We start from the raw sequence: 14,129 nt of genomic DNA, 5'->3' as shown, positions 1-14,129 counted from the left end.
AAAAGCTTTTCAAAGCTTGTTGTGTGTTCTTGCTTTATAGGGAAAATATTTGATTAAATCCTTAAATTGTTTTCAACTCGGTTATAAATCATAGAATTTTTTAGTTAAATTAGTTTCAACTTATCTGTTCAAGTGTAATACTGAGGCGATTACCGGTAAGTAGTTTTGTAGGGCGACTCAGACGTTAGAATCATTCTTTTGAAAAAAAACAAAAAAAAAAACAAGATGTTTTGTACAAGAAAGTATTTAATGTTTAAGAATATAACTTGAAAATATCTTGGACTTGTGTTATCCACAGACCTTAAGTCAGGCATTTTACTAAAAACTCATTCAAAAATCCATTGACTTTGTTTCCAGGTTTTGGCCTGCAACATGACCTCATCCCTGCAGCTCTCTATTGAGATCTCCATTGTTTTGTGCCAGATTAAATAAATGAAAATAATGAATACATAGTTATTCATTTAAAAGCATGGACCCTCAAATAGCTTCAGTGAAGTTAGCTGTTAGTAGTTTGTGTTAGTAGCTTGTTTCAGGGAAAATGTCGGAAACTTAACAATGATGATGCTGAAGTCATGCAACTGTGCTTTAGTTCATTTATAGCCTGCACTTATATTTTTAATTCTGCCAATTGTATTTAGGCAATTCATAAAAGTTATATTGCTAACTACATTTTATTGGGATAACAAGTAACTTCTTTATTATGATGGCACACACTGCTCCGGGTGTGTTCACTGTTGTGTCACTTTTATTTAAAGTCCTAAATATATAAATGTATACATTTTAACTTATCATTGCTGTTGTTCTGTATCACTGTTATATCAACAAAAACTTGGTAACTGTTATTTATTAAGGCAAAGCAGTTGTGGACTGTGGAGCATGCTGCACATCAAGCAAGGCAAACAAACCATGAAACTAATGCCAGAACATGAACGATGGACATGTTCTGACAAGAACGCTGCATTTTTTTTTTTTTTGAACAATAATAGATTACTAAAAGGGTCTTAATTTCCTCAGCGCCAATGTATTGCCCCGCCCCCCATAGAGTGAGTGTATTTTTTATCTTAAGTTCTTTCTTTGAATAATGATTTAAAAAACTCTCCCTCATGAGAGTCCCTACTTTTCGTCAGGCTTTTCTGGCTTTGTTAATTCTCCCCCTGTTGTTCGATGGCCTTGTCTTCCTGTCAGAGGGTGATGTGCGCATAGGCCCTGTGTGTCATTCCTCTGTGTGTCTATGGCTACAGAGACCCCAAACTTCCTTTGTCTTGGCTGTCACTCCCCCTTTCTAGCCTCAGCTAAAAGAAAATTCACAGTCAACAGCACAGGCCGGATTTTCCCAAGAGCCTAGCTTTTGTTGTTGTTGCTTTTTTAGACCTAAATATGTTTTGACACTCTGTGGAAAGGTAGAGGGAATTTTCTGAAATATTCCTTTAATGTACAATGAGGAACTTTGAAACGCATCATAAGTTCATAAGTATTATCCTCTGTTTGAGTGGTCTTGTTCACCTCACATCCCTCTGAATCTTTCCAGACCGGTTCGGGAAAGACTTACACCATGGGCACGGGCTTTGATGTGAACATCACTGATGAGGAGCTGGGAATTATTCCACGGGCGGTCAGCCACCTCTTCAGGGGCATCGAGGAGCGCAGAAAGGCCGCCACAGAACAAGGGCGACCCGTACCTGAGTTTAAGATCAACGCCCAGTTCTTGGAGGTAAATAACAACCTCATCTGTCATTTTCACTTACCTTTAGCGATCTTTCGACTGACAGAGGTGTTATTTTATGTTGAGTTGGTTTAAATGTATCCTCTGATAAGTGTAACAGAGCTGCTGTCGTGCCTTGCTGTGAAGGGTGGTGTTGACAACCTGCCACATGTATAACACACCTGTCTCAACTTTGTCAGAGTTTGGCAGAGGTTGGAGATAGCATGCATGTCTGAGCTTGGCTAATTAATTACTTAACCACTCCTGCATATTTTCAGCTGGCTAAGATGCAATGTTTTGTTTTTCGCAGCTGTACAATGAGGAGGTGCTGGACCTGTTTGATTCCACTCGAGACGTGGAGGCCCGGAAGCAGAGATCCAACATTAAGATCCACGAAGATGCCAATGGAGGGATTTACACAGTGGGAGTCACAACACGAACTGTTAGCTCAGAAGCAGAGGTTGGTTTTTATACTAGGATTTGAGGACATATCCTAAGCCTTTCTGCATTTACAATTTTTTTTTTTTTATGTATATTTTTTCAGGAGTTTATGTATATATTGTATGGGCTGAAGAATCACACGACAGGGTTTAGTGCAAAGTGTAGCCCCGGAGGGTGTATTTATTGAATGGTGCTCTGTGTAGTGCTGAATCCTGTAGTGTCCAGTGCTCGTCCTTGGTGCCACGTGATCCTGTTTGCCGGCCAGCTGAGTGCAAGGGAACTTGGTGTCCGGTGCTCGGGTGGCGGGCTGGTCGATCCGCAGCTTTTTAGAGGGACAAGAGACACAACGTTAGTTTCAGTCATCTGAAGATCCTCCCTTCCCTGTGTCACCTTCAGCCGCAGCGTTTATAGTCCTCTCCTCATCCGCTTCAGCTGGGACCGATCAGCCTGCTGTGATTGCGTGCAGGTGAATCTCCCTCGTTGCCAGGGCGACGCTGATAGGTGCCCAGGACACGGCTCACACCACCCGTCGCTCTGGTTCCTTGGCCGAGGGGGGAGGTGGGGGCTGGGGGAGGAAGAGTACCTGACAGACCTGCGAAAGCTGTCCACAGGCGGGAGAATCCATCCGCATTGGCGTTGGCGGTTCCAGCTCGATGTCGCACGTCAAAGTGGAAGTCCTAGAGCGCTAGGAACCCCCGCGTCACCCGGGCATTGGTGTCCTTAGCCCGGGCCATCCACTGTAACGGGGCATGATCGGTGAAGAGGGTGAATTTCCGTCCCAGTAGGTAATATTTCAGCTCCAGGACTGCCCACTTGACGTCCAGCGCCTCCTTCTCCACTGCCGCGTATGGTTGCTCGGTGGTGGACAGCTTTCGGCTGATGTAGACCACCGGGTGCTCCTCACCGTCTTGCACCTGGGACAGGACGGCTCCCAACCCGGTGTCGGATGCGTCCGTCTGCAATAAGAAGTTGACAGTTAAAGTCGGGAGCACGCAACACTGGCTCAGATGTGAGCGCTGCCTTTATCCTTCTAAATGCCTCCTCTTCCGGGGTTCCCCACTTTACCTTCTCCGGCTGTCCCTTCTTAGTGAGGTCTGTCAGGGCCGTCGCTAGGGAGGAGAAGTTGGGTATAAAACATCGATAATACCCAGCCAACCCCAAGAAGGCCCATACCTGTTTCTTGGTGGAGGGCCTCGGGGCCGAGAGAATGGCTGTCACTTTTCCCTGTTGCGGACGGATTAGGCCCCGGCCCACTTGGAAACCGAGGTACTGTGCTTCAGGTAGGGCGAGGTGGCATTTCTTGGGGTTGGCGGTGAGCCCTGCCCGCCGCAGCTCAAGAAGCACCCTCCGGAGCCGCTCCAGATGGTCCTCCCAGGTCTCCGAGTGGATGACGACATCGTCAATGTAGGCTGCGGCGTAGCCTTGATGGGGTCTCAGCACAATGTCCATCATCCTCTGGAAGGTAGCCGGAGCCCCGTGCAGCCCGAAGGGGAGAACCCGGTATTGCCAGTGGCCAGTAGGGGTGGAGAAGGCGGTCTTTGGTTTGGCGGTCTCTGTTAACGGTACCTGCCAATAGCCCTTGGTGAGATCGAGCGTGGATAACAGGAGCTCGAATGGTGTGAATCCAGTGGAGGCCTGGCTGACTTCCCACCGGGTGCTCCTCACCGTCTTGCACCTGGGACAGGACGGCTCCCAACCCGGTGTCGGATGCGTCCGTCTGCAATAAGAAGGGACAGTTAAAGTCGGGAGCACGAAACACTGGCTCAGATGTGAGCGCTGCCTTTATCCTTCTAAATGCCTCCTCTTCCGGGGTTCCCCACTTTACCTTCTCCAGCTGTCCCTTCTTAGTGAGGTCTGTCAGGGCCGTCACTAGGGAGGAGAAGTTGGGTATAAAACATCGATAATACCCAGCCAACCCCAAGAAGGCCCATACCTGTTTCTTGGTGGAGGGCCTCAGGGCCGAGAGAATGGCTGTCACTTTTCCCTGTTGCGGACGGATTAGGCCCCGGCCCACTTGGAAACCGAGGTACTGTGCTTCAGGTAGGGCGAGGTGGCATTTCTTGGGGTTGGCGGTGAGCCCTGCCCGCCGCAGCTCAAGAAGCACCCTCCGGAGCCGCTCCAGATGGTCCTCCCAGGTCTCCGAGTGGATGACGACATCGTCAAGGTAGGCTGCAGCGTAGCCTTGATGGGGTCTCAGCACAATGTCCATCATCCTCTGGAAGGTAGCCGGAGCCCCGTGCAGCCCGAAGGGGAGAACCCGGTATTGCCAGTGGCCAGTAGGGGTGGAGAAGGCGGTCTTTGGTTTGGCGGTCTCTGTTAACGGTACCTGCCAATAGCCCTTGGTGAGATCGAGCGTGGATAACAGGAGCTCGAATGGTGTGAATCCAGTGGAGGCCTGGCTGACTTCCCACCGGGTGCTCCTCACCGTCTTGCACCTGGGACAGGACGGCTCCCAACCCGGTGTCGGATGCGTCCGTCTGCAATAAGAAGGGACAGTTAAAGTCGGGAGCACGAAACACTGGCTCAGATGTGAGCGCTGCCTTTATCCTTCTAAATGCCTCCTCTTCCGGGGTTCCCCACTTTACCTTCTCCAGCTGTCCCTTCTTAGTGAGGTCTGTCAGGGCCGTCACTAGGGAGGAGAAGTTGGGTATAAAACATCGATAATACCCAGCCAACCCCAAGAAGGCCCATACCTGTTTCTTGGTGGAGGGCCTCAGGGCCGAGAGAATGGCTGTCACTTTTCCCTGTTGCGGACGGATTAAGCCCCGGCCCACTTGGAAACCGAGGTACTGTGCTTCAGGTAGGGCGAGGTGGCATTTCTTGGGGTTGGCGGTGAGCCCTGCCCGCCGCAGCTCAAGAAGCACCCTCCGGAGCCGCTCCAGATGGTCCTCCCAGGTCTCCGAGTGGATGACGACATCGTCAATGTAGGCTGCAGCGTAGCCTTGATGGGGTCTCAGCACAATGTCCATCATCCTCTGGAAGGTAGCCGGAGCCCCGTGCAGCCCGAAGGGGAGAACCCGGTATTGCCAGTGGCCAGTAGGGGTGGAGAAGGCGGTCTTTGGTTTGGCGGTCTCTGTTAACGGTACCTGCCAATAGCCCTTGGTGAGATCGAGCGTGGATATGAACCGGGCTCTCCCCAGCCGCTCCAGCAGCTCATCCACATGGGGCATCAGGTATCCATCGAACTCGGAGACCTCGTTTAGGCGGCGGAAGTCGTTACAGAACCGGAGGGTGCCGTCCGGTTTTAGGACCATGACTATGGTACTGGACCAGGGACTGCGGGAGGGCTCGATGACCCCTAGCTTCAGCATCTCTTGTACCTCCCCTTCGACCGCGTGTCGCCGGGCCTCCGGAATTTGATAGGGCCGCTGCTGTTCAATGGTCCCTTGTGGTGTGCGGACATCATGCTGCAGTAGGTTGGTCCGCCCGGGATGTGGGGAGAACACATCGGAGAACTGACCGACCAAATGTTGAAGCTCTGTCTTCTGGGTGGCCGACAGGTGGGGGCTGACGTAAACAACCACGGGTGAGGAGGCGGCTAGGGCCGCAAGCTGAGTCCTCGTCCCCTCCCAGCGCTTCAGGAGATTGATGTGGTACAGTTGGCTTTCCTTCCGGCGCCCCGGCTGGCGTACTCTGTAAGTCACGGGCCCCACCTTCTCCGCGACGATGTACGGGCCTTGCCACTTGGCGAGGAATTTACATGCCGCTGTGGGGACGAAGACTAGAACATAATCCCCTGGCTGGAATTCCCGTGGTTGGGCCCCCGGTCGTATCGTCGGCGTTGAGCTTCTTGGGCGTCCGCCAGGTGCTCCTGGAAGCGGGGCATGACGCGGTCGATCCTCTCCCTCATCTCCCTCACGTGCTCGATCGTGGTTCGATGGGCGGTCGGCTGCTGCTCCCAGGCCTCTCGGGCGACATCGAGCAGGCCACGGGCCTGCCGCCCAAACAGGAGCTTGAATGGTGTGAATCCAGTGGAGGCCTGGCTGACTTCCCTGGATGCCGAAGAGGACGTACGGCAGCATTTGATCCCAATCTCGTCGGTCGTCCGCAGCCACGCGGCGTAGCATCTGTTTCAAGGTTTTGTTGAACCTCTCGACGAGCCCATGGGTCTGCGGGTGGTACACAGTGGTCCGAAGCTGCTTGACCTTTAGGAGGTGGCAGAGGTCAGCCATCACCCGGGACATGAAGGGGGTGCCCTGGTCGGTCAGTATCTCCCGGGGTATGCTGACCCGGCTGCACAGCAGGAAGAACTCCTGGGTGATGGCCTTGGACGTGGCTTTGCGCAGTGGAATGGCTTCGGGGTACCGGGTCGCATAATCCACGATGACGAGGATGTGTTCGTGTCCCCGGGCGGACTTCGGCAGCGGCCCTACGAGGTCCATTCCTATCCGCTCAAAGGGCACCTCAATGATGGGCAGCGGGATTAGCGGAGCTTGGGGAGGAGTTTGGGGTGACGTCCGTTGACAGTCCGGACACGCCTGACAAAACCGCTTGATCTCTGCCTCCATGCCGGGCCAATGGAACTGGTCCCGGACTCGGTGAGTGGTGTTTTGCGCCCCCAGGTGGCCCGCCATAGGATGGGAATGGGCGAGCTCGATGATCGTCTGTGTCTTCGTGCGTGGGACTACCAACAGCTTGACCTCCTCCCCTCTCCGCTGTGCGACACAGTACAGCAGGCCGTTCTGAACCACGAAGTGTGGGGTTGGGTGTGGTGGTGGTTGGACCTCTTTTCCCTCAACCACTCTCACCTGCTTCCAGCAGTGCTTCAGCCGGTCGTCCCCGAGCTGCTCCTTCATAAAATTTCCCCCACCCCGTACCTGCTGGAACACATCATAGAAAAGGTTAGCACTTTTGGGGGGGGGGCTCACCATCTCGGGCGCTGTCCAAAGCCAGGAGGACAGGGCGCTGTCGGGGACCCCGGCTGTTGTTCTTCCTCTTCTGGTGGTTCCCGGCAGGGCAGGCAGGCTGGGTGACTTGGGTGAGCAGTTGGTCGAAGCCTGGCCAGTCTCTCCCCAACAGCACGGGCACGGGCAGGTCCCTGACTACGCCCACTTCCAATGGCCAGGTGCCAGCCCTCGTGGAGAGTGTCACTCGTCGGGTGGGCACGTTCTGGGTGTCCCCATGGACGCAGGTAATGGAGAGGCGCGCTTTAGTTCCCATCCGTGGGGGAAACAGCGAGGACTGGACCAGGCTCACCGCACTTCCAGAGTCCAACAGGGCTGTATACGGTCAGCCGTTAATGGTAACCTCTGTCTGGGGTGCTCCTCGCGGTGGCTCCAGATGGACTGCACAGCCTGCCAGCCAGGCGCGATTGGGAGAGGGTGATGGCTCCGTGGGCATCGGCTCATCCTGCATGCCGGGAACCGCCGACCTGCTGACTGTGCGCTGGGTGCCCTCTGGCGTGCGTCGCTCCTGGTACACCCTCCGGGGAAATGGCGGTGCTCGCTCCCCAGCCTCTCGTCGCATCGTCATCTCCGCTAGCTCCACGGCCTCGACGAGCTCTCCCACGGTGCGTGGATTCCTCATTCCGGCCGCCTGCCGAAGGGGCCATGGCAGGGCGCACAAATACCGGTCCACAACGACACGTTCGGCCACTTAGGCGGCGCTGGGGCTCCCGGCGAGCAACCAGTGATGGGCGAGGCGGTTGAGTTCGGCAGGCTGGCAACTGACTATTATACTCCCAGGCTCGGAACAATTGGGCCTATATATATATATATATAGTATAGTTATATTTAGTTTTCCAGATTTCTTTAAATATAAATAACAGATCACAAAAAAAATAATAATATATATATTTATCATGCTTATCATTTTCATGCTTCTGTAAATTTAAATCTTTTTTTTTTATCTTTTTTTTTTTTTTTAGTTTGTCATTTTTATATAAAATAAGAAATTAAAGCGATTTAAATATTAATAACAATATAAAAAGCTCTGTAATTTATATAGTCATATAGTATTTTACCTGTGTAATAGTTTAAGTTGATCAGTTATTTTAAAGTTTAATGTAACTGTCCATCCATCATCATCTTCATTGTCGGTCATTCTCAGGAGCTGCTGAATTATCTCAGTGCCATGTTTCTAGAATTCTCCTCTCTGCCTCTTTCAGATGATGCAGTGTCTCAGATTGGGTGCTCTGTCCCGCACTACTGCCAGCACGCAGATGAATGTCCAGAGCTCACGCTCACATGCCATCTTCACCATCCACCTGTGCCAAGTTCGCGTCTGTGCCTCAGACAATGTAGGTGGCGCCGCCTAGATTTCGAATCTCCTATAGCTGGAAAACTTTCACTCGGATCACACTGTCACACAGCTGTGAAAGAGTCCTTGTTATGCTATTTGGTCATCAAACCAGAACTGAATAAACCACCTTGATCTCTCAAATAATAATAAAGGTACCAAAGTTGTCACTGGGGCAGTACCTTTTCAAAAGGTACACTTTTGTACCTTTTAGGTACTAAAATGGATTCTTTAGGTACAAAGGTGTACCTTTTGTAAAGGTACCGCCCCTGTGGCAACTTTTGTACCTTTATTTCTGAGACTGTTGAAATTATAAAAGTGCCTCTACAGAATTTTAGACACATGCTGAAATCTGTTTTTGAATATATATTTTCATATTTAATTGATATCAACCTTCAGGCGCCATCATAAGTGTTTATTTTATTGGAGAATTTAAGTAGACTGAGCTTTAATATAATATACTAATAAACTCTACTTTATTCGATTTTTTTAATTTTGATTTAATTTTAACAATTTTTATGTTGTCTTCCAGGACACAGAGACTGATAACAGACTGGTGAATGGCTCCTCAGAAATGAATGAGTTTGAGACGCTAACAGCTAAGTTTCACTTTGTGGATTTAGCTGGCTCTGAGCGACTGAAGAGAACAGGGGCTACAGGGGACCGAGCCAAAGAGGGCATCTCTATCAACTGTGGACTGGTAAGAAAAGAAGTGAAAAATTGCAAATTCGTAAACACTAAAATACTCTCAGTATAACAATATGCATGTTAACATCATTACTGTATAATAAAATCGCTGTTATGTCCAGTACTACAAACACAACATTTTCTACAACAGAAAAATCGAATAATACGCTAGTTAAATAATGAATAATCTGTAATATTATAAACATTTTTATCAATTCAAGCATGTTTACATGAGTAAACAAATACATACGGTAATATCCATTTTTGACTGAACAATTCTTTTAATAGGAGACATTTACTGTATATTCGGTGTGTATTAGTTTTGATAACTAATAATTTTGTCTTTGTTTTGTGGTGATAAAGTTAGCTCTTGGCAATGTGATCAGTGCTTTGGGTGACAGGAGCAAACGCTCCACACATGTGCCTTACCGTGACTCCAAACTCACTCGCCTGCTTCAAGATTCCCTAGGAGGAAACAGGTGAGCATCTGTAGATCATTTCCACTTTTAGACATTTTATTAGGAGATATTCCAGGTATAAATGCAGTTTTTTTCAGCTTTTCCCCTTTCTTGTGACCCACAGTCAGACAGTGATGATTGCCTGCATCAGTCCATCAGATAGAGACTTCATGGAGACCCTTAACACGCTAAAATATGCAAACCGTGCTCGCAACATCAAGAACAAAGTGATGGTGAACCAGGACCGCGCCAGTCAACAGATCAGCGCCCTGAGAACAGAGATCGCCCGGCTGCAAATGGAGCTCATGGAGTACAAGACGGTTTGTGCAGAGTCCATATTTGTGTCAGAATTAGGTTTTCACTGTAATGTCTCTAACATGTTTGTGAACAAATAAGTAAGGTTATTATATTTCAGTATATTATTTTAATTTTAGTTAAGTTACAAAAACAAATATAATATATATTATGTTACTTTTTTATATATCTATTTTTAAAACAGGGCAAGCGTATGGTTGGCGAGGATGGACTTGAAAGCATTAATGACATGGTGCATGAGAATTCCATGCTGCAGACAGAAAACAATAACCTGCGTGTACGAGTGAAGGCAATGCAGGAAACCATTGATGCCCAGAGAGCCAGACTCACCCAGCTACTCAGTGATCAGGTCAACCAGACCCTCGCCAGAGCAGGTACAAACAGTGACATATAAAGGAAAAATCTGATATTTTAGATATATAGTAATAATAATTATTATTATACATAGAGTTAATACAGCATTATAAACAATAATGCTATATTTTTTAAATTAAACTTTAGAATTGATGTGCTAATAGTTCCCTATTATAAAGACAAAGCCTTTTTCAAGGTAACAAAAAAAAAAAAAAAAGAATGGCAGATATTTAGGCCAAAGAGGGAGAAGACAAAAATCTTTGTTCTTATTTTTTAATAACAATGATAAAAGAATGACAAAGATACACATTACAACTACACATGATATACAAACAAAACAAACAATGCTTTATTTTCAGGTACAATAGGTGTGTTAAGCAGAACTATTCAATAAATTGAATGAACAGATATACATATTAAAAACTATATAAATTGATTCCTAAAGCAGCAGTATTACATTTCTTTAGTAAAGAGCAGTGTGTGTTTTGTTGTTTTATTAACGTTAAAGGAATACTGTAGTTCACCCAAAAATAAAAGTTCTGTCAGCTGTCTGTCAATTCTGTCATAGTTTTTTATTTTTGACATTGAGGTGGTTTTAAACTCAAATGAGTTTCTTTCCTCTTCTGTACATAAATTCTGTTTTGAGTAATGTGGAAAACCAAACAGTTTCTTGTCCACGGTGATTTCTATGGTATTTTTTGCTAGATAGATATTTTTTAATAATAGGATTGGATACTCAGAAAATACTCAATCAAATTAATGTATTATTTTGTTTGAACTTCAGAAGGTGATAAACTAATTTTTATTTTTTTTATTTTTTATTTTTAATAAGGTTAAAGCTGCAGTTGGTAACTTTTGACGCTCTAGCGGTTAATAAACATAACTGCTTGCGTCTTGCGGAAGAACATTGTAGCCGGAACTACTTCTCTCTGTTTATGTCTATGAAGAATCACAAAGGTACTGGGTTTCTCCGCCGCAGTATCCCCGAAGCAATCTAAAATAGTCTGAATATAAACACTTACTATAGGTGTACCCTAGTGATTCAGGACAAGCTAAAAACATGGTTTGGAAAATGGATTCATGGTGTACTCGCTTATTATATACATTTTTCTACATTTTGAACACAAACAAAGTTACGGACCGCAGCTCTGATTGGTTGTTTCTTACCGGGAGTGATGTATTTCTGCAAATGGCAATAGGACCACTGTGAGGAGCCAGAGGAGCTTGATGTTTTCACGGATTATCTATCTCATATTCTACTGTCAGGACATAATGACAGGTTTCACAAATACATTTTTACAAAAGTTACCTACTTCAGCTTTAAGCAGTTTCTTTTACTGGGCTTTTATATATATATATATATATATATATATATATATATATATATATATATATATATATATATATATATATATATATATATACATATATATACATATATATATATATATATATATATATATATATATATATATATATATATAAAAAAAAGAAAACAGACAAAATTGTGACGCACCTAAATGGATTAATTGTCACGCATCTAGATTAGATTAAGATCTCCCAGACAGAAGAGGGATAATTTCCTTTGCCTCTAAAATACATTTATAAAACGGATAGTTCCGGTCCTTGATTATGATTGGCTGAGCCACGTTCGAACTTGCTGTAAATTACTCTACAAACATAAACCTTTGTTTACGTTTGCGTGTTGCTTGACGACCACTTTGTTGCAACCACAACTGATTCTTCTGAATTACATTCATGAAGAACATTCTGATTACATTGTTTTGTAGAAGAATACGTTTTTTATTCATATCATTACACTTTATTTGCTCTGTTTTATTTTGTGAAACCGTACTGCATATATATAGAATAACTGTTTTACAAAAGCATTAAGTACCATGAAGCCTTGGTTTACCATGAATTTATTACAACTAAGGGGCATTGCTAGGCATGACGTAAAGCAGAGTAAACCACATGGTTTACCTTTAGTAAACCACGGCTTGTTGGGGCTTATTGCTTTATTTTGCTCTGTTTTTAAATGCCCAACCAATTTTTCCTCGACTTTTTGCAGGTGAAGGGAATGAAGAGATCGGAAACATGATCCAGAATTACATCAAAGAGATCGAGGAGCTCAGGTAATGCATGCAAACACCATACACCCATATCTCAGAGGTTCTAATAACTTCTCTAAATGTGTAATGTTTGTGTGTGTTATGTGGTCTTCAGGGCTAAGCTACTGGAGAGTGAGGCTGTAAATGAAAACCTGCGGAAGAACCTGTCCCGCGCCTCCAGCCGCACCTCATTTTACGGTCCTACCTCAATTACCCCCGGCCAACTTGCACCTGAAAAAGACGCCACAGAAATCATTGAAATTGCAAAGAAAGACCTGGAGAAACTGAAGAAAAAGGAGAAGAAGAAAAAGAAGAGGTAAGCTTCTGACATTGATGCTTTTAACCATGCAGCTGAGGAACAAGAAACTCCGATTTCCTTTTTATACCTGGACAAAGGCAGGTGTGTCAGGGGATCGTTCTGGTCTGCTGTATGCCTCAAATATGTGGTATACAATTTCTTGCTTCCTCACAGGCATCCTTATTGTGATGAGTTGCTTCCAATAGGAAACATTTGAAACATTCTGTAAAGAAAATGCATGCATGTGTGCTGTCCATCTTTGTCACAAGTTCTACTTCCCCTGACCTTTTCACCCAAATGCATTTGTCAGCTTGGTTATATCAGTAAGTAAAACAAAAAGGTAGCTGACCAATGGTAATAGGTTATATAAACTAAAATAGTCATAATTTAGTATAAACATGCCATTTAGTCATAAATTATCATTTTTCATCATTTTATTATCCTTACTGTGCAAAATGAATTCAAACTATTTAATATAGGTAAATGTATAAAACACTGCAGTTTAAGTATAATACAAAAGTACATTTATTGTGAGTGTAGAGATATTATTGTGTAATTTGCAATGATTAATGGCAGTGAAGTCACTGCTAAATTCAGTTTATATCATATTATTTTAATCCAAAAAAAGAGGAAAATTTGTAGGTATTCCTGTTTCTCACGTGTTCTTTTCTGCCATCATCTTTGGCACTGTGGTTCCTCTTACTCTCACTTCACCTCACCTCCACCAAACCCCCTCGCTCTTGAAGACTCCAGCAGATGGACGAAGGTGCTCATGAAGATCTTGAGAACATCAGGTTCGAGAATGTAATTAAATGCAGTTGTTCCACTAACCGTAGTCACAGCACCATGGAAAAAGTTGACCCATTGTACTTTCTCCTTCTCTTCTCTAATATAATACTTCAAAACATATCACCGGGTAAAGGGTTTAGTGTTTGTGAACCTGTTTCAAGTCCTAGTGAGCTGCCTTTGTGTCTGGTTTCTACAGTACCGTATTTTTCGGATTACAAGTCGCACCTGCGTATAAGTCGCATCAGTCCAAAAATACGTCATGATGAGGGAAAATAACATATATATGTCGCACTAGACTATAAATCGCATTTATTTAGAACCAAGAACCAAGAGAAAACATTACCGTCTCCAGCCGCGAGAGGGCGCTCTATGTTCTCAGTGTAGACTACAGGAGCACAGAGCAGCATAGAGCGCCCTCTCACGACTGTAGATGGCAATGTTTTCTCTTTCTCATTTCTCTTGGTTCATGTCAAATACATTTTGATAAATAAATTGAACTTGACTATAAGTCACAGGACCAGCCATACTATGAAAAAAAGTGTGACTTATAGTCCGGAAAATACGGTACATAGTCAGCAGAACCAACTAGCACTCTTGAGGTTAAGCACACTGTAAAGTTTGACATTAGCATGTTGATAAGCTAATACTTGTTTACTTAAAACATAATAGATAGGCCTAATACATAGTTCACAATTATTGGGTGAAATAGTCCATTTGCAATTCGATTTAACTATTTT

General features: G+C 45.4%; 1 protein-coding gene across 3 annotated transcripts in view; it reads left to right on the top strand.

Moving 5' to 3' along the window:
- The window catches only part of LOC127972545 (kinesin-like protein KIF21A), a 46,656-nt gene that overhangs the window by 14,511 nt on the left and 18,016 nt on the right, over window positions 1-14,129 (top strand). For 2 of the 3 annotated variants that reach the window (XM_052576154.1, XM_052576148.1), the window contains exons 3-12: window positions 1,529-1,711; window positions 2,013-2,162; window positions 8,250-8,381; window positions 8,913-9,080; window positions 9,431-9,546; window positions 9,650-9,845; window positions 10,025-10,214; window positions 12,266-12,329; window positions 12,421-12,621; window positions 13,350-13,397. In XM_052576154.1, the coding sequence (XP_052432114.1) occupies window positions 1,529-1,711; window positions 2,013-2,162; window positions 8,250-8,381; window positions 8,913-9,080; window positions 9,431-9,546; window positions 9,650-9,845; window positions 10,025-10,214; window positions 12,266-12,329; window positions 12,421-12,621; window positions 13,350-13,397 (1,448 nt within the window). The remainder of the gene's footprint in view (window positions 1-1,528; window positions 1,712-2,012; window positions 2,163-8,249; window positions 8,382-8,912; window positions 9,081-9,430; window positions 9,547-9,649; window positions 9,846-10,024; window positions 10,215-12,265; window positions 12,330-12,420; window positions 12,622-13,349; window positions 13,398-14,129) is intronic. The other variant, XM_052576162.1, reaches the window with a different exon arrangement.

Source organism: Carassius gibelio, chromosome A4, assembly GCF_023724105.1.
Source record: "Carassius gibelio isolate Cgi1373 ecotype wild population from Czech Republic chromosome A4, carGib1.2-hapl.c, whole genome shotgun sequence".
Classification (NCBI taxonomy): domain Eukaryota; kingdom Metazoa; phylum Chordata; class Actinopteri; order Cypriniformes; family Cyprinidae; genus Carassius; species Carassius gibelio.
The sequence above is the reverse complement of the archived record's forward strand: the minus strand, read 5'-3'. Positions and strand labels throughout refer to the sequence as shown.